We start from the raw sequence: 26,339 nt of genomic DNA, 5'->3' as shown, positions 1-26,339 counted from the left end.
AATCATCAAATACTTCTCAAGTAAATAGTTTTTTCAGCCTAATCGATTGATAATAATTAAAATTCGATTGTATGGACTTGAATAGAAAACAAATATGACAGCTGTTTCTTGTTAGAATTCACAAAGTATGAGCATACCGAATAGCAATATGGCGTCACGCCGTCCGATCAGCTGACCGTTTTCAAGAAAATCGCTCTAAGTAAATGATACAATCTAAAACGTCGGAGGTGGAAAAGTTTGATGGACGGGAAAGTTTCGCGTTAGAAGAGAATAAGAAGGGGGGAAAAAAGTGTAAAATTTTTCTTTAATCTTTACAATCTTTCGTTGTTGCAGACAGCGCGTTGCTAGCCGCTTCTAAAGAGACCGTGGCCCAGGATGGTTTGAGCAAAAAGCCGACGGCACCGCCATACATAGATCCACCGCAGCTCAAAGATCGAGCGGAAAATCTGCAGAGCGATCCTCGTCGGCAACCGTCGAACGTGAAGCAAAATGTCTGCCTTAACGACAGAGCCGATCGAACGACGCGGAAGATCGAAGCACCGGATCAGGAGAAGCTGTCCAACTACGCGAACGACAACCGATCGAACTACAAGGAGAACCAGAACCGGGTTCCGAAGCAATCGGCGTACTTCGACAGGGAGAATAACAAGAGAAACAGCGATCGTTTCTGTGACGGAAACGGAAACGGGAACGCTAATGGAAATGGAAAACAGTTCTACACCCTGCCGAACTCTCGGACTTCGCCAAGGGAGCTTATCGAACCACCGAGAAGCGTCACTCCCGACATTACTCGTGGCCTTGCACGCGGCCCTCTTTCCGCCATGCATATGATGGCCAGACGCGGACAGAATATTTCCGCATCTGCGGAACGCCCGTCGCGCCCTTCCGGTCACGGCTTAGACAGCGATGGACACATCGCTAATAACGATGTGGGAAAAACACAGAATCAACGCCAGGAACAGAAAGCGTCGATACCCAGGAACAGGTACAACATTTTTTCGAAAAATATTATGATACCTTTTTTTACGTCGGTTCGGTTTGCGTAATTTCATTTTTATACATTATATCCTTGTGAAGGAGTTTTTCAACTTCCTTATTTCACACGTTGTGGGACTACTTCATTTCTCCGTGACTGAAGAAAATTCTCAATTTTCTCAACAGAATCAGATCATTCTTGAAAAATTAGAACGCGATACAGTCAATTTAAATTCGATACAGTTTTTAACTTGCAGTTCATAGTTTTAGGTTCTAGTCAATTTTGGCCTATTCAAACTCGATTGGACATTTATAGTATCTCATGTAAAAAGAAAATCTGTCACAGAGAAATGGAGAAATTTACAACGGAACAAATAATAAAATTCCAAAACCAGATAAGATTGAATAATTGAAAAAATTCCATAGCGAAATTACCAACAAAAATAATCTCTTCTTCATTGGTAAAACGACATTCATCAAATGAAAATGAATGGTTACTCAAATGTAGAATTTTTTGATCGAACGTTATCTTGCGATAGGAAAAAAATCTTCTCATATTGGAATTTCGGTGCTTCTGCTCATTTCCTTCGAACAGTTCTGACTAAACAATCCGCTATGGATCAACTTTGTGTAGAAAAATTGTTCGTTATTCAGAAGAATCCCGTAAAAAAAAAGAATAGATTTGATTAGATACAAATTTTATTTCTTTTCTAATCTCATTTAAATATAGGTATACAATTTATATACATATAAATAGATGTGAACAGATCTGAATATAATAGAAACTTACGTAACAAGGGAATAAAGTCGAAGATTATTCCTGCGGGTGAAAAACGCGGGAGAAAAGGGCTACTTTCTTCGCGCAGATCAGGGAATACATGATAAGAGGAAATTATATGCTACTTTTGTCCCACGTTTTTCAGGTCAAAAAAGTGAACATCATGGTTAAGTCGGGAATAAATAGTTAAACTAGATTGTATGATCAATAGATCCAAATATCTCTGATTAGATCTGAACAGATCTATAAATCATGTTCGATCAGATGGCATATAGGCAGAATTCGAATGTATTAATTTTTTCCTGGAGATTCCCAAAACCAGTGTTCGAAAATATAGAAAAAGAAAAATTGTCAACAGTTTCCCTTTCCGCAGATTCATCGTTCCTGCGAGTTTGGCGGCGGTTGGTTACCGGTTCATAGCAGCACCCCCTGTTCAAAATCCTCCTTCCCATCAGGGGTGGAAGTCCCCCGGGACTGGAGACCCTCTGCGGCAGGCTGGATTATCGCCGATCGGACCGGGTGGAAATAGGGGATTCCAGTCATCGACGCCAGGGGGTGGAGAATCGAAAACGGGGGCGCAAAGCACGCAGCACCATTCCAGGCTCGCTCCGCCAGTCCAGAACAGTTCCGGAAGAAACACTCCCGCCAATCTAGTCCTTTCACCAACCAGAAGCACCATGTCCAATGAGGAGCTATTCGCCATGATCCACAAGTCGAAAAGGCGCCTCAATATCAAGGAGGAACCCGATCTTCGACTTTTCGGCGACCCTGGCGCCGCTTCCTCCCACAATCAGGCTAACTCCAGGCACAGCTGGAGCCCGGAGTCGCAGGAAATTCCGGTAGTGAGAAAATTTCCTAGTTATTTAATACGCTACGGAGGTTGGTGGGCCAAAAATAAATACTCGTTCAACCTCAAAAAGACAATAAATACTTTCTATTGATTTTATTGCGATAGTTGCACACTGAAATATTTATCAAATTTAAATCACCTTACATATAAAATAATCGAATATACTGAAAGGAACAAAGGCTTGGATATTGATACTTCATTTCAAATCACTTCAAAACAGATTTCCTTTTTTAATAGTCAATTGAATATCGTCACTTGTTAAGTTTCTTTAAGGTTTCATTTAAGGTTTTTAAAATGATAAAAAAAAACAGTGTTGCCGTGAATTTGCAGAAAACAGTTTTCTGAACAAAATGATTCATCGTCAAGTAGAATCGAACGAATCTATTAGGTTTTCAATAACTTTGAATTATTGGAGCGATTTGAAACAAAACACCAATTTTGTAAAGTCTATAATAATCTTTTATTTATGATGTCGATATTTTTTACCTTGGTATTTTCAACGAATTCTTCGTAGCTTATTAATTTTATAAAAACTTAATGCGCGCCTATCTCGTAATAAAGTTAGCAAAAAGTATCGATTTTCGGCCAACCAACCACCTTAATATTGTGAAAAAAAATAATGGAATTTAAATCCTGTCTCACAGTTGATTCGTGGCTAGTTTTGAGAAAAGTTGCTGCTATTCAACTTGCCATAACTCGGGTTATAGAATATTACGTTACAGTTGTTACACTTGTGTAAACTATATTGTTGCCAAATAAGTAATTACAGAACTTGAAAAGCTCGCTGAAATAAATTCTACAATAATTTTCTCGGAGAAATAAACAAACCCCAAATCATTTGAGAAAAACTGAAAACGCATCGACTCAAATTATTCCAAAATATACATATAGTTGAAAACCACACGAATATATTCATATCAAAAATCGGTCATATCAAAAACTAGAATAAGTAAAGAGAAGGTTAGGACAAATTCCCAAACTCCTGGCAGTTACTGACTGCACTGACGAGATTTCTAATCTTCAGGTACCCAAGAGCGTGAACCCAATATCGTCAACGTCTCGTCGTGATTTCAAGCGCCTGTTGCTTCAGCAGAGCGTAAAAGCAGGCCCAACAAGGTTGTCGGCAGCTGAGCAGCTGAAGCTGTCCCGGCAGCAGACTCAGCAGCAGCAACAACAGCTACTCCACCAACAGCGACAACAACAACAACTGCAATCGCCGCCGCCCCCGGTGAAAGTGCTGAGTCCCCGAGCAGCATGGCGATTCCCGAGTCCGCGATCCGACGTCTTGTCCTCGACAATAATCGAGGACGCGGCTGCCGAGGAGAAGGCGATGAAACCATCGCCGGAAAACCCCTCGCCGATGTCGAGGCCCGTCTCGAAGCGGCAGCTGGACTTGGGGGGCCCAGGCCCAAAAATCGATTCGATAATCGCACCCACCACAAACGTTCCTAACTCAAGTATTAATGCGGCCAATTTTTCGACCCCGAAGAAGCGGCCGTTGATCTCTGCTGAAGGCTCAGCCGGAAGGTTCGAAGAGATTAAAAATTCGTCGCAAATTCCCAGCAGCGTAACGGTTCTTCCGGGACTTAAGGATTTGCATGGGATCGCCGAGAGCAGGCGAATCAACAATCAGCTGGCAAGGGCCCAATTCTTGGCTAGCTTTCCGGCGACCGTTACACCGTCCTGGACAACGAGCCAAAACCAAACTTCCGCCAACTATTTTACCAGACACAATCGCGCCAGGTCTGAATCGCCCCAACATGGCGTCGTGCAAAACGTTTCGCGCAGCCCAAGCGCACCGACTTTAGAAACCGCCCTTTGAAAAAAAAAAAAAAATAAACGAGAAGACTAATTTCAGTCATTCAAAAATAAGACCGCGTTTGCCGTTTTTATTTATATTTATTCATCGTGTTTTATTTTTTTTATTTTTATTTTCTTGAGAAGTCTATAATTTCACCGAATTTGCACAAAACGTTAGGTTATTAATTTATTATTTTTACTACCACTATTATTATTATCATTATTGAGTAATACGCGTCCTATGTACAATATTCATCATCCGATTGTACTCGAGTGAGAGAAAAAGGGCAGCAAAAAAAAAACAGACGTGAGATTACAAAAAAAGAGGATAAATTAAATGACTGTACATATGCGATAGAACGATAATTAGAGTATACATATAACCTAGTACATGACGTGAAATATAAATCAATTCCTGGCAGCTTAAAATACGTACAGTTTAATGTTTTTATAATACAATCATCTCAGTAAGAGTTTATTTTGGACTATTGTTTTATTGTGGTAAATGCAAATTTTTGGAAGTAAAAAAAAAATAATAAAAAAACCAAAAAAGTCAGATAAAGTCGTCCATACTCGGGTACAATTAATCCGTGTGGATGCGACTATCCGACAAACGAGAAAAAAAAGTAAGAGGAAAAGAAACATCTTTGTAAATTATTCAAAGCTGATGTTAAGTGTCAGAGGAGAAATAGAAAAATCATTAACATATAATCGAAACTGCACGCTGGCTATGAATCTACAGTAAAACGGAAAAAATAATATAATAAGAAAGATTACAAGGCTATTATATAACGTTTAGCTTACTGATGAACGATATACATACATGCATATAGGTTCCTGGGTATATAAGTAGATATTAATATAATATATTGAGAGAGAATGAGAGTAAAAATATTTAAAAGCTGCTGCATATGTTATGTTGAATTGAAAGCTGGTTGCCTTAAATTATTTATAAGAGCTTGATAATGATAATAATTACCGATTTGTGACGTTCGGACGTATTGTAAGAATCGAAGACAAAGTACAACCTGATAGTGCGATTATAACAAAACACACCGGTCGTTCGCACGCAATGCAGCACTCAATTAATGTTGGATAAAAAAAGCACGAAACGGAAGAGGTAAGAAAATTAATTGAATATATCGTGTTGAGGCCAAAACATGTTATGCCCTCCGTTCTTGAATAAAAAAGCGAATTTTATACATTGCATACAAGCTATGTTATCTTATAGTAATCTACTGAATTTTCTCATTTTTTTTATAAATTTCCCAATCCTTGCATGTTCCTCTATAATCAGCTCAATTTTCAATGTAACTATAAATTATATAAGGGAAAAATCCAATCAATAGAAATCACAAGGTGTGGATAAGTCCAAGTTTTTCAATTTACTGTCAGAAAGAAGAAGATAACATTCACATGTAATTCAAGAAAGCGGTTAAAATAAAATTGAGGTTTATGAGTGTTTCGATATTAAAATTTCGAACTATCAAGATGTCTGTGTCGCAGTGTCTACCTCACTACTTCATTGTGCGTGTTCTACCAACAATTTTGAATTTGCAAACATTTAGACTTTTCCATTCTCCTCGCATTCGGATGGTTGAAATCTGCTGTACGATAGTTACGCGATACCACGAGTAATGATAACATTTTCCCCGGGGTAGCAGCACGACGTCGCGTGTGTACATACCTGCATACGAGAAAACAATTAAGCTGCTTTATATTTTTCGAAAACGAAAACTGTGATAGATGGATTGGGTAAAATGTAGCTACAAACAGTAATGCACGGTTCAATTTATTGTTCATTCCGCACAATTTCCACTGTCCACGAACTCTGCATAATATCTATGTAGTAGTAATTACAATATTAATGTCAATATATTAATAATAATCACTATCCATAGTTGACATAAAAAAACTAGCGATGTCTTAAGATCTAATTTGCACAGTGTCGCCTCATAAGAAAGAAATATACAGGAATTTGGAATTGTTCCTAGTCTGTTCGGATATTTGATCTCTACAGAATAATCTGTACTCCGAGAAGAAAGTATGAGAAAAAGAATTCAAGAAAAGAATGAAACAAAATGCGATGCACAGCGAAAAGAGTCCTTTTTTTTTCGTCTCCGAACATCAAACTGTTCAACTATTGCTATCATTTTCATGTCTTCATCTGCGGTGGTCCTCCCATCGGTGGTGGTGGTCCATTCATTGGCGGTCTCATGGGTCCCATAGGTCCCATGGGTCCCATCATTGGTCCCATTGGACCCATGGGCCCCATCATAGGCGGTCTCATTCCCATCATAGGTCCCATTGGCCCATGGGGTCCCATCATCATCGGACCACCAGGTCCCATCGGACCTCCGTGCATTCCTGGAGGATGCATCATATTTGGTGGACCCTGCGGCGGAACTCCGGGTCTCGGGCCGAGACTTGGGGGTGGTGGAATGGCAGCGCCCTTGTTGGCTGCGAAAGGGTTAGACGCTATCTTTCCAGCCTTGAAAGCTGCAGTTGTTGCATCGATCAGGTGCTGGGCCTGCTCCTCCATCCACTTTTGGTAAAAGTACTTAACATTGTCCTTGTGCTTTCGGCCTTGGCAGTGGGTTTTCCTTACGCTAGGAGAGTCATGCGTCAGATAAGTATCGCAGTAGTCGCAATAGTACTTTGGCATCTCTGCACAAGTATTTGTTGACTCGAATCGGTTACGACTGAAAAGTGCAACGGAAATTGAGTTAGCGCGTATCACGTTTAAGGTTAGGTTTTAGGTTAGGTCTATAATGCTTTACCTCGCGATTTTTTCTGCGCTCTCTGCGTGGGCTGTAAATGCTGCTCCTTTGTCGGGGGTCCTTTAATTTTATCAGCAAATTATTGCGGCTGCTGTTCAACGGTCAATTACAAATTTGCTTTCCTCAAAGAAGATAACAGTGCTCCAATAGTATTTATACCAACAACATGGCGTATCTTCAATATTTTATATTATTCAGTCAACGATTATAGCCTCGTTCGCAGCGCTCTTCGGGCGGCGCCAACGAAAAGCTTGGTGCTGCAAAACAGAGAGAGCCTGCATGAGGCATTGTCTCATCACTCTCCAGAACGTCAGTAACGGGACCATTTCTATCTTTGTCGTGCATTATTCGTTAGAGTGAGATAAAGATGACTAGCTTGCGTGTTCTTTCTTCTCTTTTCCATTCACCCGACGTTCCCACTTCAGTCATCACCATAAGCTGATACTCATCTCTGCCATAAGTGGTCGGAGAATTCAAACTTCGCCTGACGTCGCATGTTACGGCAACCCTCTATACATTTGATCGACTTGCGCGTAGCTTACGCGGTGTTTTCACCCGGCCGTGAGACCACAGAGATATACCGGGACAATCTCTTGAGACTATACATACTGGAGAGTTACCGATTTTGCCATGATGCTGGCTGTATTCACCTTCCGAGTAACACAGTCTTCGCAATGGTAAGCCCAAGCCAGTACTTGGGCTGTATGTACTTACCGACTTGTCGGCGATATAAGAAATTAATAATGAGAATAAATTTCTTCCAAAATTCATAGCAAAACAGTGATTTCATTGAAGTATAGATACCCGAGAGGAAAATGTATACATGAATCATAAATAATAATAGATCAGATGTAGTAACGATGCAGAGGCCAAAAAGTATATGTGTATATGCGGTCCATGTGAGACATTAATATATGATCCATTTACGATTAATACGTCATGCATACTGTAAATTTGATAATTTTCCAGGAAACAAACTGAATTATCTACAATAATATGGCTATAATATGAAAATAGAAGAATTATTCATTTCGGAATGGGATTCTGTTCAACACGCGCTCGACGTATTCCATAACATTGATATTCATAATTATTCCAACAACTTTTCATTTGCTCTCTCGATCTTGAATTTTCATAAGCATAGGATCAAAACGTTGTTTTAGCTGGTCGCAAGTGAAGTATCTGCGTTGGGTGGCGAAGCAGAATTGTTTTTCGAAAAATATTCGGATGGAAAAAAATTCAGAGTAACTGTTATACATCACGGATGCGCTAATTTTGAACGAGATGGAACGGATGCTTCGTATACGAGACAGTATTTAACGCTGCGTAGTGGTTTAAAGACCTAGAAAGGTGATAGGGAGAGAAAGAACGACGCTTCTTAACATTTCGAGTGTATTTTAACACACATTTGAAAGATGGAAGCGAAATTTTTCATCATCCAACTGTCGCAGAACGGCAGCGTTATTAGCCGAGCCGTTCACTGAAGAATATATCTTCAGTCAACGGCTGACCATCGAAGGGCCTGGCCGCTTAAGTCTGGAATCGGCAGGAGAGATGAAGTGTGTATTTCTTGTATGAAACGCGAAAACTAAAATCATTATACAACATACATCATACATCATACATCATACATCGTACATCATACATCATACATCATACATCATACATCATACATCATACATCATACATCATACATCATCATAACTAGTATTACAGTTCGAAACCAAAGTTTGAATTTTCGGATGTTCGGAAAGTGACGTCACCAATCTAAAATCGGCTAGCCGAGTTCCTCAGTCCGGTAACAACCGCGCAGTAGAGCGGACGGATGAGAGTCGCGCTCCGCAAATTTCGAGTACCGGGTTCTCAACCTCCCGGATACCGCGCTTCGGGTCCGCTACGTATTTCGAATACCGGGTTCTCAACCTCCCGGATCCCGCGCATCGGGTCCGCTACGCGGTGAAACTCGACTTCCAGGATAAGCGCTCCGTGCTTCCTGGTTCATGTTTACAATAAATTATTTCAATTCGTTTTTCGCGCAACCCCAAATTCGGTAGCTGTCAGTCCGCTAATAAAATTTCTCGACTTCCAGGATAAGCGCTCCGTGGTTCCTGGTTCATGTTTACAATAAATTATTTCAATTCGTTTTTCGCGCAAGCCGAAATTCAGTAGCTGTCAGTCCGCTGATAAAATTTCTCGACTTCCAGGATAAGCGCTCCGTGCTTCCTGGTTCATGTTTACAATAAATTATTTCAATTCGTTTTTCGCGCAACCCCAAATTCGGTAGCTGTCAGTCCGCTAATAAAATTTCTCGACTTCCAGGATAAGCGCTCCGTGGTTCCTCGTTCATGTTTACAATAAATTATTTCAATTCGTTTTTTGCGTAACCCCAAATTCGGTAGCTGTCAGTCCGCTTATAAAATTTCTCGACTTCCAAGATAAGCGCTCCGTGGTTCCTGGTTCATGTTTACAATAAATTATTTCAATTCGTTTTTCGCGCAACCCCAAATTCGGTAGCTGTCAGTCCGCTAATAAAATTTCTCGACTTCCAGGATAAGCGCTCCGTGGTTCCTCGTTCATGTTTACAATAAATTATTTCAATTCGTTTTTTGCGTAACCCCAAATTCGGTAGCTGTCAGTCCGCTTATAAAATTTCTCGACTTCCAGGATAAGTGCTCCGTGGTTCCTGGTTCATGTTTACAATACATTATTTCAATTCGTTTTTCGCGCAACCCCAAATTCGGTAGCTGTCAGTCCGCTAATAAAATTTCTCGACTTCCAGGATAAGCGCTCCGTGGTTCCTCGTTCATGTTTACAATAAATTATTTCAATTCGTTTTTTGCGTAACCCCAAATTCGGTAGCTGTCAGTCCGCTTATAAAATTTCTCGACTTCCAGGATAAGCGCTCCGTGGTTCCTGGTTCATGTTTACAATAAATTATTTCAATTCGTTTTTCGCGCAACCCCAAATTCGGTAGCTGTCAGTCCGCTAATAAAATTTCTCGACTTCCAGGATAAGCGCTCCGTGGTTCCTGGTTCATGTTTACAATAAATTATTTCAATTCGTTTTTCGCGCAACCCCAAATTCGGTAGCTGTCAGTCCGCTAATAAAATTTCTCGACTTCCAGGATAAGCGCTCCGTGGTTCCTCGTTCATGTTTACAATAAATTATTTCAATTCGTTTTTCGCGTAACCCCAAATTCGGTAGCTGTCAGTCCGCTTATAAAATTTCTCGACTTCCAGGATAAGCGCTCCGTGGTTCCTGGTTCATGTTTACAATAAATTATTTCAATTCGTTTTTCGCGCAACCCCAAATTCGGTAGCTGTCAGTCCGCTAATAAAATTTCTCGACTTCCAGGATAAGCGCTCCGTGGTTCCTGGTTCATGTTTACAATAAATTATTTCAATTCGTTTTTCGCGCAACCCCAAATTCGGTAGCTGTCAGTCCGCTAATAAAATTTCTCGACTTCCAGGATAAGCGCTCCGTGGTTCCTCGTTCATGTTTACAATAAATTATTTCAATTCGTTTTTCGCGTAACCCCAAATTCGGTAGCTGTCAGTCCGCTGATAAAATTTCTCGACTTCCAGGATAAGCGGTCCGTGGTTCCTGGTTCATGTTTACAATAAATTATTTCAATTCGTTTTTCGCGTAACCCCAAATTCGGTAGCTGTCAGTCCGCTAATAAAATTTCTCGACTTCCAGGATAAGCGCTCCGTGGTTCCTGGTTCATGTTTACAATAAATTATTTCAATTCGTTTTTCGCGCAACCCCAAATTCGGTAGCTGTCAGTCCGCTAATAAAATTTCTCGACTTCCAGGATAAGCGCTCCGTGGTTCCTGGTTCATGTTTACAATAAATTATTTCAATTCGTTTTTCGCGCAACCCCAAATTCGGTAGCTGTCAGTCCGCTGATAAAATTTCTCGACTTCCAGGATAAGCGGTCCGTGGTTCCTGGTTCATGTTTACAATAAATTATTTCAATTCGTTTTTCGCGTAACCCCAAATTCGGTAGCTGTCAGTCCGCTAATAAAATTTCTCGACTTCCAGGATAAGCGCTCCGTGGTTCCTGGTTCATGTTTACAATAAATTATTTTAATTCGTTTTTCGCGCAAGCTCAAATTCGGTAGCTGTCAGTACGCTAATAAAATTTCTATAACTTTGTATTCTTCTCGTAATCTTTTTGGTCAAATATGTCGATAAAAAAATTATATTAAACCTTACACATTATTTTTGATTTGTTCTCATGCTGAAAATATTTATCAGTATTCGAGGTATAACTCGAGGTGGTTGGCGGTAGTCGTTGGGGGTGGTTGAAGATGGCCGGCGGTGGACGAGGAGGAGGACAAGGAGGACGAGGATTTGTGCTCGGTGAGTAAAACACTTTTATAATATTTCATGGCAATTGTAATTATATTTTACTTGAAATATTTCAAACTAGTCATGTTTACAATAAATTATTTCAATTCATTTTTCGTGCAAGCACATATTCAGTAGCTATGAATAATCTTATACAATTTGTCATATTATTAATTGATTAATTAATATTCCTATAATATTTGATAGCAATTGTAATTATATTTCATCTGAAATATTACAAACTTGTCACGTTTACAATAAATTATTTCAATTCATTTTTCGTGCAAGCACATATTTAGTAGCTATGAATAATCTTATACAATATATTATATTATTAATTAATTATTTAATCAATTACTCAATTATATTAATCCTTACACAATATTTTCGATGTGTTCTTATACTGAAATATTTATTACTATTCAAGGTATAACCTGAGGTGGTTGAAGGTGGTCGGAGGTGGACGAGGAGGAGGACAAGGAGGACGAGGATTTGTGCTGGGTGAGTAAAACACTTTTATAATATTTGATGGCAATTGTAATTATATTTCATCTGAAATATTACAAACTTGTCACGTTTACAATAAATTATTTCAATTCATTTTTCGTGCAAGCACATATTCAGTAGCTATGAATAATCTTGTACAATTTATCATATTATTAATTAATTGATTAATCACATTAATTCTTACACAATATTTTTGATGTGTTCCTATACTAAGAATATTCATTACTATTCCAGGTATTACCCAAGGTGGTCGGAGGCGGACAAGGAGGAGGACGAGCTGGACGAGGAGGAGGACGAGGAGGAGGCGGGCAGGGTCGTGGGAGAGGACCTCTCCTCTCCTCAGAGGAGAGGAGGGGAAGGGGCAGGGAAGGGGGAGAGGCGGGCGGGGAGGGGGAAGGGACGGGAAGGGCAGGGGAGGGGGAGGGGGAGGGGGAGCGGGGGGGGGCGGGCGGCGGGGGGAGGGGGGGAGGGGGGGGAGGGAGGGCGGGCGGGCGAGCGGGCGGGCGGGAGGGAGGGAGGGAGGGAGGGAGGGAGGGAGGGAGGGAGGGCGGGAGAGGGCGAGGGGGTGTACTGCTCTATCAACTGTAACGGGCTCGCATTGACATCCGTCCTCCACTCTCTCCCTCCCTCCCTCCCGCCCTCCCTCCCTCCCTCCCTCCCTCCCTCCCTCCCTCCCTCCCGCCCTCCCCCCTCCCCCCGCCCGCCCCCTCCCCCTCCCCTCCCCCTCCCTTCCCGTCCCTTCCCCCTCCCCGCCCACCTCTCCCCCTTCCCTGCTCCTTCCCCTCCTCTCCTCTGAGGAGAGGAGAGGTCCTCTCCCACGACCCTGCCCCTTCCCCTCCTCTCCTCTGAGGAGAGGAGAGGTCCTCTCCCACGACCCTGCCCGCCTCCTCCTCGTCCTCCTCCTCGTCCACCTGGTCCTCCTCCTCGTCCAGCTCGTCCTCCTCCTTGTCCGCCTCCGACCACCTTGGGTAATACCTGGAATAGTAATGAATATTTTTAGTATAGGAACACATCAAAAATATTGTGTAAGAATTAATGTAATTAATCAATTAATTAATAATATGATAAATTGTACAAGATTATTCATAGCTACTGAATATGTGCTTGCACGAAAAATGAATTGAAATAATTTATTGTAAACGTGACAAGTTTGTAATATTTCAGATGAAATATAATTACAATTGCCATCAAATATTATAAAAGTGTTTTACTCACCCAGCACAAATCCTCGTCCTCCTTGTCCTCCTCCTCGTCCACCTCCGACCACCTTCAACCACCTCAGGTTATACCTTGAATAGTAATAAATATTTCAGTATAAGAACACATCGAAAATATTGTGTAAGGATTAATATAATTGAGTAATTGATTAAATAATTAATTAATAATATAATATATTGTATAAGATTATTCATAGCTACTAAATATGTGCTTGCACGAAAAATGAATTGAAATCATTTATTGTAAACGTGACAAGTTTGTAATATTTCAGATGAAATATAATTACAATTGCCATCAAATATTATAAGAATATTAATTAATTAATTAATAATATAATAAAATGTCCAAGCTTATTCATAGCTACTGAATTTGTGCTTGCGCGAAAAATGAATTGAAATAATTCAATGTAAACATGAGAAGTTTGAAATATTTCAGATAAAATATAATTACAATTGCCGTGAAATATTATAAAAGTGTTTTACTCACCGAGCACAAATCCTCGTCCCCCTCCTCCTGAATCACCGAGATTACCCGCAACCACCCCTAACTACCTCCAACGAAAACCGCCAACCACCTCGAGTTATACCTCGAATACTAGTAAATATTTTCAGCGTAGGAACAAATCAAAAATAATGTGTAAGGTTTGATATAATTTTTTTATCGACATATCTTACCAAAAAGATTATGAGAAGATTGTAAAGTTATAGAAATTTTATTAGCGGACTGACAGTTACCGAATTTGAGGTTGCGCGAAAAACGAATTGAAATAATTTATTGTAAACGTGAACGAGGAACCACGGAGCGCTTATCCTGGAAGTCGAGAAATTTTATCAGCGGACTGACAGTTACCGAATTTGAGGTTGCGCGAAAAACGAATTGAAATAATTTATTGTCAACGTGAACGAGGAACCACGGAGCGCTTATCCTGGAAGTCGAGAAATTTTATCAGCGGACTGACAGCTACTGAATTTCGGCTTGCGCGAAAAACGAATTGAAATAATTTATTGTAAACATGAACGAGGAACCACGGAGCGCTTATCCTGGAAGTCGAGAAATTTTGTTAGCGGACTGACAGTTACCGAATTTGAGGTTGCGCGAAAAACGAATTGAAATAATTTATTGTAAACGTGAACGAGGAACCACGGAGCGCTTATCCTGGAAGTCGAGAAATTTTATTAGCGGACTGACAGTTACCGAATTTGAGGTTGCGCGAAAAACGAATTGAAATAATTTATTGTAAACGTGAACGAGGAACCACGGAGCGCTTATCCTGGAAGTCGAGAAATTTTATTAGCGGACTGACAGTTACCGAATTTGAGGTTGCGCGAAAAACGAATTGAAATAATTTATTGTAAACGTGAACGAGGAACCACGGAGCGCTTATCCTGGAAGTCGAGAAATTTTATCAGCGGACTGACAGTTACCGAATTTGAGGTTGCGCGAAAAACGAATTGAAATAATTTATTGTAAACGTGAACGAGGAACCACGGAGCGCTTATCCTGGAAGTCGAGAAATTTTATTAGCGGACTGACAGTTACCGAATTTGAGGTTGCGCGAAAAACGAATTGAAATAATTTATTGTAAACGTGAACGAGGAACCACGGAGCGCTTATCCTGGAAGTCGAGAAATTTTATCAGCGGACTGACAGTTACCGAATTTGAGGTTGCGCGAAAAACGAATTGAAATAATTTATTGTAAACGTGAACGAGGAACCACGGAGCGCTTATCCTGGCAGTCGAGAAATTTTGTTAGCGGACTGACAGTTACCGAATTTGAGGTTGCGCGAAAAACGAATTGAAATAATTTATTGTAAACGTGAACGAGGAACCACGGAGCGCTTATCCTGGAAGTCGAGAAATTTTGTTAGCGGACTGACAGTTACCGAATTTGAGGTTGCGCGAAAAACGAATTGAAATAATTTATTGTAAACGTGAACGAGGAACCACGGAGCGCTTATCCTGGAAGTCGAGAAATTTTGTTAGCGGACTGACAGTTACCGAATTTGAGGTTGCGCGAAAAACGAATTGAAATAATTTATTGTAAACGTGAACGAGGAACCACGTAGCGCTTATCCTGGAAGTCGAGAAATTTTATTAGCGGACTGACAGCTACCGAATTTGGGGTTGCGCGAAAAACGAATTGAAATAATTTATTGTAAACATGAACCAGGAAGCACGGAGCGCTTATCCTGGAAGTCGAGTTTCACCGCGTAGCGGACCCGATGCGCGGGATCCGGGAGGTTGAGAACCCGGTATTCGAAATACGTAGCGGACCCGAAGCGCGGTATCCGGGAGGTTGAGAACCCGGTACTCGAAATTTGCGGAGCGCGACTCTCATCCGTCCGCTCTACTGCGCGGTTGTTACCGGACTGAGGAACTCGGCTAGCCGATTTTAGATTGGTGACGTCACTTTCCGAATATCCGAAAATTCAAACTTTGGTTTCGAACTGTAATACTAGGTATGATGATGTATGATGTATGATGTATGATGTATGATGTATGATGTATGATGTAAGATGTATGATGTATGATGTACGATGTATGATGTATGATGTATGTTGTATAATGATTTTAGTTTTCGCGTTTCATACAAGAAATACACACTTCATCTCTCCTGCCGATTCCAGACTTAAGCGGCCAGGCCCTTCGATGGTCAGCCGTTGACTGAAGATATATTCTTCAGTGAACGGCTCGGCTAATAACGCTGCCGTTCTGCGACAGTTGGATGATGAAAAATTTCGCTTCCATCTTTCAAATGTGTGTTAAAATACACTCGAAATGTTAAGAAGCGTCGTTCTTTCTCTCCCTATCACCTTTCTAGGTCTTTAAATCACTACGCAGCGTTAAATACTGTCTCGTATACGAAGCATCCGTTCCATCTCGTTCAAAATTAGCGCATCCGTGATGTATAACAGTTACTCTGAATTTTTTTCCATCCGAATATTTTTCGAAAAACAATTCTGCTTCGCCACCCAACGCAGATACTTCACTTGCGACCAGCTAAAACAACGTTTCGATTCTATGCCTATGAAAATTCAAGATCGAGAGAGCAAATGAAAAGTTGTTGGAATAATTATGAATACGTATGTCATGGAATACATCGAGCGCGCGTCGAATAGAATCCCATTTCGAAATGAATAATTCTTCTCTTTTCATATCGTAGCTAATCTGGTAATATAGGTAAATAGGATGGTTGGAGGTGTTCGGAAATGGTAGGAGGTAATCGGCGCTGGCAGAAGGTGATAGGGGGTGCTCGAAAGTGGTCATTGATGGTCGGAGGTGGCAGGGGGAGGTAGGAGGCGTTCGAAAATGGTAGGACATTTCAAAAGTTAAAGTCGACGATGATCCGGTGCATCAAGTTTGTCGTTACAGATTTTCTTTTCCCATGAGGCATAGAGTATTCAACGACGATAATGCAGTCCTTAAAATTCATCATTCATCTCTGACTGGAAAGCTAATTCGCAAGGCGTGGTATTCTATTCTACTTGCATTATTAGAAAAATACCCGTACTCTACATACACTGTTTCTAATCTTTTGCTACATTTGGTTTAATCCCCATGCTTCCACAGCACGATTAGTCGGAAATGTTTTTGATTATCCATAATAAAATAAAAGAAGTAACAAAGCTTAAATTTATTGTTAAAGCTCTAATGAATACATCAAACTGCGGTCGAATCAATTCATTTATTATTTGCACATGATCTCTGTATATTTGATAAATTATTCGTAAATAAATTGAAACATATGTATTTATAATGAAATATCATGCAATGGGCCGTGTAAACTATAAACTATAATTTCTATCAAATAGCTGCTTTTATGTCAACAGGGCTTTGAGACTCAGTTCAGTTCGTCCTCCTCCTCGTCCACCTCCGACCACCTCCAACAATCGTCAACCACCTCGAACAACCCCCGATAACCACCTCGGATTGTACCTGGAATAGCAATAAATATTTTCAGTTTCAGAACACATCAAAAATATTACGTGAGGATTAATATTTGAAAAGTGCTGGAATAAATTTTTTCTGGCACTATTCGGACGCAATTTCGCGAGACAAATCGATTAAGCGCAGTCCTGATACGCTGCGAGCAGCGGATAAAAAGTTACAGCCAAAAAACCAGAACCTCAGATTTCGACATTTTTCAGCGGGTGCTTTTTTGCTGCGTTTTCTGATTTCCTGGGGGTCCAATTGGTCGGGAAAGGGTCATACAAATCAATTCTAAGACGGAAGATTTTTCGGTCAAAAAAAAAGGAATAACCCCTTTGTATTTTTGGCGAAAATTTTCGCGATTTTGAAAAGTGCTGGAATAAATCTTTTCTGGCACTAGTCCGACGTCATTTTGCGAGAGAAATCGATTGGGCGCAGTTCCGATAGGCTGCGAGTTCAAAAATTTTCAGCTCCAAAACTGAAGAAAATGTAAGGCTAACCCCTTTGTATTTTTGGCCAATGTTACGTTGGGGTGAGAGTGTATTGAGCGGTGGTAGTTAATGATTATTTGAATAATCATGCTACCACGTAACGACAATGAATAAATATTAAAACTAAGAAAAGACCTACCTTTCGATAAGCCGGTAATTTGTAGGATCGTGTTGCTATAGTCCTGTACAGGTCTGCGAGGCTTGTTCAAATTGTTGAGGCAATTTTATAATAATGAAAATGGGGAAAAGGTCGTTCAAAATAAATGGTTGAAGATGAAGTATATTCTGTTTCGATTTGCTTATTTAATGTCTGGTAACAATCAATGGTGATAATGACATAAGAGCCGAAAGTAACAATTTATAAAGTGTTCGAGTTTGTACAAATCGTGTGTTATTCTATTCTAAAGGATATTATTATTTGGTACCAGCAACATCTACTCTGAACGATGGTTATAACTAGCTGGTCGTGATTATTCGATATTGTATCTCTGTTTTTAGATTATCTTAAATCAATTATATATCCTATTGTCAAGTCTTGTTGGTTAATTCTTGGAAACAATAAGTATGATTTAATTCGGGGTAGTGAAGCTAGCCACCAATTCTAGACTTGCTTTTAAATGAATATTACTGAAGTAAATTTTAATTATAAAGGTGAAACAAGAATTCGTTCAATTTCGAAGATTAACACTCGGATTGACTTAGCTTCAGGTGAATCGGTCGACGAGATTGAGAGCCGTCGGATCGTGTCGGTCTGCGTCAGTAGAATTCTGGACCAGGGGCCTCACCTCAAATTCGGAAGAGTTGATGAATCGAACGATGTTGAACGTCGGTCACTTAGTCTTTGTAGATTTAGAATGTTATCTTACTATCGAAAGCTATAGTTGAAAGTGTCAATTTGCTGATTTTGATATATGTTAAAGATGATTCCAAAGATTATTTATTAAAAATGATAGTGTAGTTATTATTATTAGATTCGGTTGAATCAGGGCCGAACTCAATTTAATTATGGAAAATGGAATGGCATAAAAATGTCTATTCTCGAAATGATGAGATTTAGTAAAGCACAGAAAAGATGGAAACGTAGAAGATAGTGAGTCTTTTGCAACTAACAGAATAACTGAATGCTCGAATTTGACGAATTAGCGCGAGACTTTAGGCCGGTCACAACTAAGATTTTCCAAACGCTACTATTGCTCAAGAAGGGCTAATACGGGTTGACGTCCACGCACCTCGCGACTTGACAGACAAAAGACGCGGCTTCTTGGGCCCGAGAGTCCAAGGAGCTGCAGTTGTAATAAGTTACAACGGTAATTAGCCAATGAGGTGCGAGGGCGACCTCCTGGTGCCCAAATCCACATGGTCAGCGTTACTTCATGCTGTTCGACGGTGTTCCGACGATTCTCAATCTCGTTGGTGACACATTAAAAATATGAACAAGAGATATTTACATACAATGTTCGCACATTCGTTCATACATTCTAATAAGTAATCTATTTTAATTTGGTGTTTCCAAAGGTAGTGGTTTATCCTAGTTATTGGTTATAGTTTTAACTTAAAAAGAGGGATATTTCCAGGCTGAGCGCTACTGATGCTAATTCAGCAGTCCCTTATCTCCGTTCTTGGTACCAGTTAAATAGAAAACAGTTTAACCTTATACTAGGGATCATTGTTGGTCTCTACGTGACTTTTGCCAGGAGGGGTGGAACTCGCCGTTATTAGAATATGAGATTTTGATGAAATAATATCTGTGCATCAAAGAAATTAAAAAAATTAAATATTATAATATTTCATATATATAAATGTTACGTAAATTATAAACATATTTGCAGCCGGGCGTTTCTATGCTAGCGTTACAATATACGCATGCATACTCGTCCGGGCAGCAATATATCAAAATCACTCACCGATGATATTAGGAGGTTTGATTGATATTAAAAAGCAAACGTCGTGTTTCCTCAGGTTTTCCCACTCTGCCTTGATTTCCTTTCTCACGCTCAGATTGACAGTGACGTCGGCTCTTACGCGCGACGGCCTATTCTCCCCGATATTCGGCTTGGCAAACTCAACAATTGCAAACTGAGTTATCGGCTGTGCCATTTTGGCTCATCCACCGTAATACACGCCGCCATCCTCCGCACGCCTGTAAAATAAGTTGTGCACACGTGAAATAAGTGGACTGCAACAATACAAGAATTAATCGCATGTAGAACAATCGTTCCAACATTAAGGAAAAGCAACGGATCGAATTCAAGAAACTTGGTCTCGGCTGAAATTAATTATTAGTGATGACATCGGCTCGCTAAGTTTTGTTGACGCGATCGTATGACAAAAAAATTGCGCACCTATCACAATTGAATCATGTATGCAATGTAATTAGTAAGTCACTCACCATGGACTGAGTTCACCTTGTTCTCCTCGTCTTCCTGGTCCCCCTCCTCGTCCACCTCCAACCACCGTCAACCACCTCCAACAACCACTGATAACCACCTTGAGTTATACCTTGAATAGAAATAAATATCTACAGTATAAGAACACAGCAAAAATATTGTGTAAGGATTTTTATAATTAATTAATTAATTAATTAATAATAGAATAAATTTTTCTGGCGCATTTGTAGCTAGTGAATTTGTGCTTGCCCGAAAAATGAATTGAAATAATTTATTGTGTACATGACAAGTTCAAAAAATTTTAGATGAAATATATTTACGATTTCCATTGAATATTACACGAATGTTATCTATACTCACTGTGCAGAAATCCTCATTCTCCTCGTCCACCTTGTTCTCCTCGTCTTTCTTGTCCTCCGAGAGTCAGGATTCACCAAGTAGCGTACCCGGAATGCAGGAACCTCGGAGCGCTTGTCCTGGATGTCGAGTTTCACCAGGTTGCGGACCTGGAGCGCAGAAACTACGGAGCGCTTGTTATGAAGTCGAGTTCCACCAGGTAGCGGACCTGGAGCGCAGGAACCACGCAGCGCTTGTCCTGGAAGTCGAGTTCCACCAGGCAGCGTACCCGGAGTGCAGGAACCACGGACCGCTTGTCCTGGAACTCGAGTTACACCAGAAAGTGGACTCAGAGCGCAGGATTCAGGAGGTAGAGAACCCGGTACTCGAAATCTGCGGAGCGCGATTTTCATACGTCCTCTCTACTGCGCGGTTGTTTCCGGACTGAGGAATTCGGTTAGCTGATTTTCGTCTATATAGATCGATGACGTCAAGAGAAAAAAAATTTTGGGCGACGTCACATTCTGCACATCCGAACATCCAAACTCTAGTTTCGAACTTCAATACTATGTATAATATGACATGATGTATAATGATTTTAGTTCTACATTTCAGACAGGAAATACACACTTTATCTCTCCTGCCGATTCCCGACTGAAGCGGCTAGGCTCTTCGATGGTCAGCCTTTGACTGAAGATATATTCTTCAGTTAACGAGTCAGCTAATAACCCTGCCGTTCTGCGACAGTTGGATTGTCAAAATTTTTGCTCGTACCTTTCAAATGTGTGATAAAATACACTCGAAGTTTTAAGAAGCTTCGTTCTTTTACTCCCTATCAAAAAAAAATAAAAAATAAAAAATACCGACAATCACATTTTCAGGTCTTTAAATCAGGATACTGCGTTAAATACTGTCTCACATACGGAGCATCCGTTTCATTTCGATCAAAATTAGCGCATCCGTGATGTGTTACAGTTAGTCTGAATTTTTTTCCATACATAAGAGTGTTCACTCTTCGAAAACAATTCTGCTTCTCTACCCAAAGTAGGTACTTCACTTGCGACTAGCTAAAACAGCGTTTCGATTCTATGCCTACGAAAATTCAAGATCGAGTGGGCAAATGAAAAATTGTTCGAATAATTATGAATATCAATGTTATGGAATACATCGAGCGCGTGTCGAACAGAATCTCATTTCGAAATGAATAATTCTTCTATTTCCATATGATAGACGTATTATTGTAAATGATCCAGTTTGTCTTTTGGAAAATTTATAGTATGCATCACGTATTAATCGTAAATGGATTATATATATTAATATCGTACATGGACCGCATTTACATATATACTTTCTGGCCTCTGCATCATTATTACATCTGATCTCTTAATATTTATGATCTATGTATACATTCTTCTCTCGGGTGCCTATACTTTAATTAAATCACTGGTTTGCTACGAATTTTGGAAGAAATTTATTCCCATTATTAATTTCTTGTATCGCCGACAAGTCGGTAAGTACACGCAGGCTAACAAAAGTACTGGCTTGGGGTTACCATTGCGAAGCTGTGTTACTCGGAAGGTGAATCATGTCGAAATCGGTATCTCTCTGATGTTCTGCAATAAGTTCTCAACTCTTCTAAGATTTTCCAAGCATCTGAGGGGGCTTAAGCGCACGAAGATTTTCGGTTGTCACACCAAAGCCATTAGAGCAACTGTCTTTATATTCTTCAGTCAACGCTCGACTTTAGGGATAAGCGATCCGTGGTTCCTGCGCTCCTGGTCCGCTACCTAGTAAAATTCGACTTTGAAAGAGGTAGAGAAGAAGGACGAGGTGGACTAGGAGGACGGAGGTAATCGAAGGTGATTAAAGGTAGTCGTAGGTGGTATGAGGTGGTAGCGGGTGGTAGGAGGTGGTCGGAGGTGGTAAGAGATGATCGGAGGTAGTTGGGGGTAGTTGGCGATGGTCGTTGAAGGCGGTTGGCGGTGGACGCGGTTACGCGTCTTCTCACGGGGATAATCGAGCCGATCGACATTTCTTAGTCGCAACCTCACTGCCTACGAAGGTTTTTCTCTGTACATACAATGCGAATGCGCGAGTTTTATCGGCTGCTGGGACAGGCTGGCCACTCCGAATTTCAGCTGTCAAACTCTGTTTCTGGCGGCGATGTAGTTCATAGGAATTTTTGAAGTTAGAATCTCAAATAGTCGAAATAGTGACTCGGAAAGTTGATGCTAATGCTCTTTGAAAATTGGCTTTATTCGACTGAAATGAGAAATCTGTTTAAATGTTGGGTGCTTGGAAGAAACGCAGCAGGTAGGTGGGAACACTTTATTTGATCACTTTTATTATTTTGTACATTAGAAATAACAATGAATTTTTTTCTGTCAACAGGTGATACGGCCAAAATAATTACATCTCTAATATTTACTGTTATCTGCTTATTCAATTTATCACACGTACAAAGATCATCGCCACTTTCAAGCAACTAAGCAACTTTCTCACTCTCTTGTGATTTCAGGCGGTAATATTGAATTTTATCACTTTTGAAAATGGGACATTAAACCGAGTGTTCAAGAAATTTAAATATATCACTATCTGTAATAGAACTGTGAATCTTTTTTTTCTCGAAAATAGTTCAACAAAATTTACAAATAGTCGATAGTCAATTTATTTTTTCCGATCAATAAATTATTGCTACTACTATTAAAAATTTTCGTGTTCGATTAAATAAATGTAGGGAACCTAATACTCAAATTGAAAATTCAAGTAATATTAGATTTATTAAAATGATTTCTGTATTTCATGTTAGTGCGGTTCGAAACAAAGAAAATATAATCGGAAGCGTAGAACTCAGGAACGTAGATCACATCCTGTGACACAAGTTGAAAATCAACTTTCTCAAAATGCGCCTTAACGTCACAATTAGCTTCAAGGACAATCATGTTTTAGAGTAGTGTCAGAACATTATTACGAGGATATTGACTTATCGGATTCAAGATTGTGTCCCTTGTTCCATCAAAATAAATGAATATCTAATTTTTAACGAAGTTCATGAAGATTTTTTTCCAAATAATGTAATCCAATACAATATCTTGTTCATAGTCCTCCAAACATCACCTTGTAACAAGGATATTTGGAAAGAGTCTCTTTGTTGCAGGAACCATTATAAAATTCTTGGTTTTCAATTCGTGCTACTGAATAACTTCTGCATTTCAGGTTCCATTTCCAATCTCAAAATGAGATTTCTTTTGCTCCAGACAATGCTAACATGAAACGCAGAAATAATTGCGGTAAATGGAGATTCACAAGCTTTCAGTCTTAGCGTAGGACCCTATAAAGAATGTAAAATGAATTTGATTTTAAGTTATCGTGCAACTAGCTAGCCAGATGACACCGTCAATTAAAATTAAATTTAAAGACATTTTTAACTGAAGTTATTTAACGATTCTAGATTTAGATGGATTCAGTTTGCCTAGCAAAATTCAACCCCACAATCTAATTGAGGACTTGAAAAACTATTTATCTGAATTTAATGCCAAAGAGAATAAAAGTAAGCTTCAAAATAAGATACCAAATTAAATGGCATAAAGTTTGAAAAACAATGCTGGTCAATTAATGCTTGAATTACAATGGTGCACAGAATGATTCCTCGGTAGAACGAATTGGCGGCAACGGTTAAGTAACAAAATTATGGCTATTGGCTCGATCAAAGTAAAATGATGGGATATTCAGCCATTATGATCTGTAGTGTATCCCGCTCTGCAATTTTGCCTCAACTGATGATAAGAAGGTGGCGATGGTCCGATGAAATTCACTCTGGCACCTGATGTTTGACGGAACAACCAGGTTCGATGGTTATAATGATTGCACCGCTCGAGAAACCAGGATCCTTGCCACATAAACGTTTTGACCATCAGGTAAGGCATAATTTTCCTCGTGTTGATCAAAGTTTAAACTTCGAGCCTGCTGAAAAAAAAACGAATTTTATCATTGAATCCATGTTAAAATATTGTAATTGTCAAAGATCACGTAATTAGAAATTTACTTACATGCTTCCATGACTGAAAAATTTAGTCCAGCTTTGACAATGAATTATTTCGTACATGAAAATATTAGAAGCTATTATTATCAGACAGGATCTTTTGGTATTTTTTGATACAACTAATTTCCAATAAAATGCATAAAACATAAATCGTTAATGAGACGCATTTTTAATTTTATGTAAATAAAGAATCTGTTCACAATAAACGTTGTTTTTACTCACCTACCTCTGTTTGTCCAGACTCCCACTCATTAATGACATTTCACATTAAATTTGAGATTTATGGAGTTTACTCCTTAAAAAACGATTTGAGTTATAGGGCCTGGTACGGAAATTATATGAGGAGTAAAATCAAGTGTAACACGAAAACTTGAGGTGTTATAGAAAGAGACAAACATATACCATACCGTATCGGGTTTCTTGGTGATCCCCTAATGGTCGGGAAACCCGAAATCTTTGGGGAACGTGGAATCTTTGGATAACGAGAAATCTTTGAGAAACCCAAAACGCAGTTATAACCTAACTTACCTAATATTTTTTATATTGGACAAGTACTAAGTACTAGATACTAAATACTAATAGTTAATAGCATGTCTAAACGACATCAATATTTTCAGTAAAAGGTGTATCATCTTTCATCGTATTGATATTACTATCATTATTATTATGAATTATACGTACATACAGTGTGCAATATGTACAGCTCAAATATTGATGATTTTAGAAGAGCAGGAGCCTCGGATATCCTCAAGGATTTTAAACAGCTTCAACAGCTGTAATAAAAATTAAATGAAAAACAAAAAAAGAATTTATGAAACGTACGATCGTTTTAATGTTTTCAGTATTTACAATGTAAAAAAACATACAAAATATTAAAGAAAAAAATGTTTTACGATACTTGGCAAACTTTGAAGTTAATAGACCTAAAGTAAATTATCTAATGAAGAGAGTAAACGATAGCAGGGGCTAATCGCTACCATTACTCGGATCTGTTTCAGAGTAGCGCAGTTGAGATGTTATTAACATTGATTAATCACCCACAGCCAGTCCGTTTAACGAGTTCAACTTCGCCATTTTCCTTCTTGACTTTTTTCATTCTTTTCCTCCTTCATTACCGTCGTTAAAGTTCAGCTCGCACAGCCTAAGCTTATTATTCTCTTCCTCTTGCCTCAGCTTCAAATCCTCTACTTGAGCTGTATTATACACATATTTAAAAAAAAATGATACAGATTCTTTTATTAAAGTAATTTGCATCCACACTGAGAAAAAATTCATTTATTGTAGATACTAGAAAAATTCAGTAAAACAGGTATCGTTAAAAAAACTGTTTGAATATTTTTGGAATTACGAAAAACGAGGTATGCGTAACCATTTTGCTCTATTGTCGATCCTTTTTTGGTAATCGCAGCGCAACATCAGTTTGTTCGGTTTGCTCTATTTTTTTAATTAAACAAGGCTTTAACGTCAATTTATTGTCACGCAAGCGTTACATTTTCGCAACAGTTACAAGAAAATATAGTGACAGTGATCAAAATGAGAAAGAATAGTAACGGATATTAGACTTTCTTGTAACAGTAACAAAAACTAATTTTCATTTTGTACCTAGAACTATATTTTTCGATTGTGGTAAAAAATGAAAATAGTTAAGGACTGAGCGGTAACCGGAACTAAAAATTTATCTCAGTGCGTCTTACGGTGTTTTAAATTCCTCTTTATTCCTCGTGTTTCTTCATTCACAATACTTAACTTTATTTCGTTAGTTTCAATTAATTGGAAACAAAATTCAAAAAAACTCTACATTATAATAATTGATACCGAATTTATCAGGTAATAGAACATTATGCGCATCGAATATCGACACAGATATATACTGCATAACACCAATGTTTTT

General features: G+C 39.3%; 2 protein-coding genes across 4 annotated transcripts in view; one reads left to right on the top strand and one right to left on the bottom strand.

Annotated features, from left to right (window-relative positions):
• LOC124302922 (uncharacterized) overlaps positions 1 to 5,612 on the top strand; it is a 56,260-nt gene extending 50,648 nt beyond the window's left edge. For 2 of the 3 annotated variants that reach the window (XM_046759513.1, XM_046759511.1), the window contains exons 9-11: positions 334 to 985; positions 2,127 to 2,595; positions 3,628 to 5,612. In XM_046759513.1, coding sequence (XP_046615469.1) covers positions 334 to 985; positions 2,127 to 2,595; positions 3,628 to 4,425 — 1,919 coding nt within the window. In that variant the 3' untranslated portion in view covers positions 4,426 to 5,612. The remainder of the gene's footprint in view (positions 1 to 333; positions 986 to 2,126; positions 2,596 to 3,627) is intronic. The other variant, XM_046759512.1, reaches the window with a different exon arrangement.
• A 567-nt stretch (positions 5,613 to 6,179) lies between these two features.
• Positions 6,180 to 7,378, bottom strand: LOC124302946 (U1 small nuclear ribonucleoprotein C). Its single transcript, XM_046759556.1, has 2 exons — positions 7,184 to 7,378; positions 6,180 to 7,105 (listed from the first exon to the last, which is right to left on the bottom strand). The coding sequence occupies exon 2, from the start codon at positions 7,066 to 7,068 to the stop codon at positions 6,559 to 6,561; it is 510 nt and encodes a 169-aa protein (XP_046615512.1). The 5' UTR covers positions 7,069 to 7,105; positions 7,184 to 7,378; the 3' UTR covers positions 6,180 to 6,558.
• Between the last annotated feature and the right edge of the window lie 18,961 nt (positions 7,379 to 26,339).

Source organism: Neodiprion virginianus, chromosome 4 (genome assembly GCF_021901495.1).
Source record: "Neodiprion virginianus isolate iyNeoVirg1 chromosome 4, iyNeoVirg1.1, whole genome shotgun sequence".
Lineage (NCBI taxonomy): Eukaryota > Metazoa > Arthropoda > Insecta > Hymenoptera > Diprionidae > Neodiprion > Neodiprion virginianus.
The sequence above is the reverse complement of the archived record's forward strand: the minus strand, read 5'-3'. Positions and strand labels throughout refer to the sequence as shown.